The sequence below is a fragment of the Macrobrachium nipponense genome, chromosome 26 (assembly GCF_015104395.2).
Source record: "Macrobrachium nipponense isolate FS-2020 chromosome 26, ASM1510439v2, whole genome shotgun sequence".
Classification (NCBI taxonomy): Eukaryota; Metazoa; Arthropoda; class Malacostraca; order Decapoda; family Palaemonidae; genus Macrobrachium; species Macrobrachium nipponense.
Window position 1 is genome coordinate 2,618,790 of NC_087215.1, and position 3,890 is coordinate 2,622,679.

At 40.2% G+C, this 3,890-nt stretch overlaps 1 protein-coding gene across 1 annotated transcript; it reads left to right on the forward strand.

Annotated features, from left to right (window-relative positions):
- Positions 1-2,324: 2,324 nt before the first annotated feature.
- LOC135199755 (chorion protein S38-like) lies at positions 2,325-3,489 on the forward strand. The gene is made up of 2 exons (XM_064227911.1): positions 2,325-2,353; positions 3,028-3,489. Exons 1-2 carry the CDS (start codon positions 2,345-2,347, stop codon positions 3,361-3,363), a joined length of 345 nt encoding a protein of 114 aa, XP_064083981.1. The 5' UTR covers positions 2,325-2,344; the 3' UTR covers positions 3,364-3,489.
- Positions 3,490-3,890: the final 401 nt, after the last annotated feature.

Below are 3,890 nucleotides of genomic sequence, written 5' to 3' on the forward strand. Positions count from 1 at the left end.
ACTTTGATCAATTTAAAAGCCAGAAAATCGCAAATATTTCCCCTTTACTTTTTATTAATTTTCGTTCGTTTTTTTTCTCTCCCTCTCTCGCTGCACCGTTTTAGTCCTGGTTTTTAACGGTCCGTGAGTTGACGCGTCCAATACTGAACGATCGCTTGTGGGAGCCTGAGTTCGGGCCTTTTCACACTCTGCGATCTTGTCGGACCAAGATGTGATTGTAGTGCCGTATCTAAATGCGACACAAAATTGAGCAAATCGTATATTTGTCCGACTGCCGCACAAAGTGACCCAATTTTTGACAAGCGCTTTCAATTTGCTCTCGTAGTATTGACTAGACGGACAGGAAGAGAAAATTATTGTCTTTATTTATATCATTTGAGAAAAAAGAAGAGAAAATCTAGAATTCACTGGGTACACCCTTTGAATACACAAAGGCACTTGTATGGTGCATTTGGCACACTTTTCGAGGAGCTGAAGAGAGGTGATGATAAATTTTTCAATTACTTCACAATGTCTAAATCAACCTTTGATGAACTCTCGTCACGTCTACATGACCAGTTGCTAAAAGAAAATACGACGTTCAGAGATGCTATTTCGCCAGCTCAACAACTGGCAGGTTACCATCAGGTCAGGGAGAAATAATATGCACCTTTCCTTGTGAATTTGCTTTTCCATATAGAAATAAAAAAGGATAGGTGAAAACAACAAGTGTTAACGGAAACATCTCGATTTCAAAAGTCTAAAATATATCTATATCAAAAACAAAAATCTTTTACTTTGATATTACAAAATGCACATCGCTCTCTGTTTCATTAATTAATGTAAATAAAACGTAAGTGTTAACTGTAAAGAACTTCTTTAACAAAAAATCATATTTATCGAAATCAAAAGCTTTTAGCCCTCTTTTACATAACAAATAATTTGCCGATAACCTTCAATATCTTCAGTATCAAAATGTATATGTAACCTAAATGAAAAAAAAAAAAAAAAAAAAAAAAACAGTAAATCATTTAGTAAATAATTTCTCAGTAGTTTATACTTAATTAAGCTATCCATACCTCTAGTTCTTATTTACCAATAACACTATTTATTATTGTTATTATTATTATTACTGTACGGTGTTTTATCGTTGCATGGAACTAGTGGTTATTCAGCAACGGGAATAACACTATTTATATCCCTCAAATGATTTCAATACCCAAATGCACCCGATCACCAGAAGTAGTGGAAGTCTACTGCTGCCGCATGTATATGCAGGAAACAATCGCATAGTGTGAAAACTCATATTGAACGCAAAGTCCAACTGCAATCGCGTCTGGGTGCAGCACCGGACATGTCCAGTGGGGACTGTCGGCTTTAATGCGATGCCGGACCGACATAGTGTGAAAAGGTACATTAGAGATAATAGTCGACTGCTAGCCGCATGTAGGAGTGACATCGTGTCGCTTTTACGTGCTACATAGTGTGAAAGAGTGGCATTCTCAAAACCGCTAAGTGGCTGAGAGTGTTCTTATCTCTCTCTCTCTCTCTCTCTCTCTACTCTTCGCTCTCTCTCTCTCTCTCTCTCTCTTTATGAATTGTTGGTTTGTTTACTTTATTCTCTCTCTCTCTCTTCCTCTAATTTGTTAGTTTATCCTAATCTTTGTTCCTCTCTCTCTCTCCATCTCTCTCTCTCTCTCTCTCTCGATGAATTGCTGGTTTGTTATACTTTATTCTCTCTCTCTCTTCCTCTAATTTGCTAGTTTATCCTAATCTTTGTTCCTATCACCCCTCTCTCTCTCTCTCTCTCTCTCTCTCTCTCTCTCTCTCTCTATGAATTGTTGGTTTGTTATACTTTATTCTCTCTCTCTCTCTCTCTTCCTCTAATTTGTTAGTTTATCCTAATCTTTGTTCCTATCACCTCTCTCTCTCTCTCTCTCTCTCTCTCTCTCTCTCCTATGAATTGGTTGTTATACTTTATTCTCTCTCTCTCTCTCTCTTCCTCTAATTTGTTAGTTTATCCTAATCTTTGTTCCTATCCTCTCTCTCTCTCTCTCTCTCTCTCTCTCTCTCTCTCTTTCTCTCCTTTCGCCAGGAAAAAAAATAACCCTTACATGACCCTTCTCCTTCATCTAATTCCCATATTTCTATTCCTTGCACAAAAAAAGGGTAAAAAAAAAATACACACACACATACAAAAGAACTGCCCATAGAGGTCATTAAGCCACGGTTTCCAAAGGTCCTAATCGCTCTTACGGTAGGCAGACTTTATAGGGGGCTGGATAACTGGTGGGCGTCGCCTATATAAACGGGTAACTCCGACCATAGAGTCAGCAGTTACGCATCACACACTCGCTTGATCAACATGAAGTTCGTAAGTGGCTGGTGTTGTTTCTCAGTGAGCAACTGGTGTTGCTTCTCGGTAGTTTTTCCCAGTGAGCTACTGGTGTTGATTCTCAGTTGTTTTCTCAGTGGTTGCAATTAGGATAACCACACTAGTTGCAATCCCAGATGGTGTTTTTCTAGTTTATATATCTTCAGAGGATGCAATTATTATTTATTGCAAGAGTACAGTATAGAAAGAAATGTTTACACACACACACACACACATTTATATATATATACTATATATATATATATATATTTATTATATATATATATATATATATTATATATAATATATACCACCCAAACAAAGTCCACCATACTGAATATTATACAAAATTACACATTTTATCTAATACCGTATACCCCTATGACAACTCAACTACCAGTGAAAAGGGGTTTTAGTAACTTACTAACCTAACATTGCCAGGACAACCCCCACCCCCCTACACCATAACCCCCCTTAAACCAATCTCCTTCCACACACACACACACACACACACACACACACACACACAGTCACAGAAAAAAGACCAGGCAACAATAATCCACCGACTCACCACCCTAATCTGTCTGATGCCCTGTGCTATGAAGTGAACCCACAGTCTAAAATGCAGCTGATCAACTTTCCCCAGAAGTGAACTTCTCCCTCTGCTTCCACAGGTGACCTTCGCCCTCCTCGTCGCCCTCCTGGCCGTCTCCTCTGCCGACCCGGGCAAGAAGTTCTACAAGAAGTCCAGGCCCATAGCCCAACCAGTCTACTACCGTCCCGCCCCAGTAGTTCACCAGCCCGTTGTTGTCCACAAGCCTGTTGTTGTCCAGAAACCTGTTGTTGTCCACAAGCCTGTTGTTGTACACAAGCCTGTTGTTGTGCACAGGCCTGTGCCCGTCAGTTATGGGCATGGAGGCTCCAGTTATGGGCATGGAGGTTCCAGCTTTGGGCATGGAGGTTCCAGCTTTGGGCATGGAGGTTCCAGCTATGGGCATGGAGGCTGGTAAGGCCTGGTGCGAGTCCGTGGGAAGTTGATTTGGTCTATGATTTGGATGTGCCTGTGAGATGTTTGTGTCTCAGTCCAGGACTTTAAGATGTCTGTGCAGCGTTTCAAAAGTCTGTACAGAGCTAGAACTTGTCCAGGACTTATATAGAATTCTGTACAAAGTCAATTTTGTCCAGAGCTTATATGTGTCTGTGCAAAGTTCAATTTTGTCCGGAGCTTATACGTCTGTGCAAAGTTTCAGTTTGTCCATGACTTTCTGCTGTCTGTGCAGAGTTCAACTTTGTTGACGACTCTGAAAAGTTTGTGCAGAGTTCCAACATTATCTACGACCACACAACTCTGTGCAGAGATCAACTTCGTCCTCGGAATTGTTAAAAAAAAAGAACTTATGAATGTTCACCTGCCAAAATGGATGATGAGAAACAGCGAACTAGGCCACCTTGACTTCTACAGATCGCCTTTCCTATGTAGGAAATGTCAACGCTGGAAGATTGCCAAATACTAGGATATTCTTTCTAGTGAGACAGA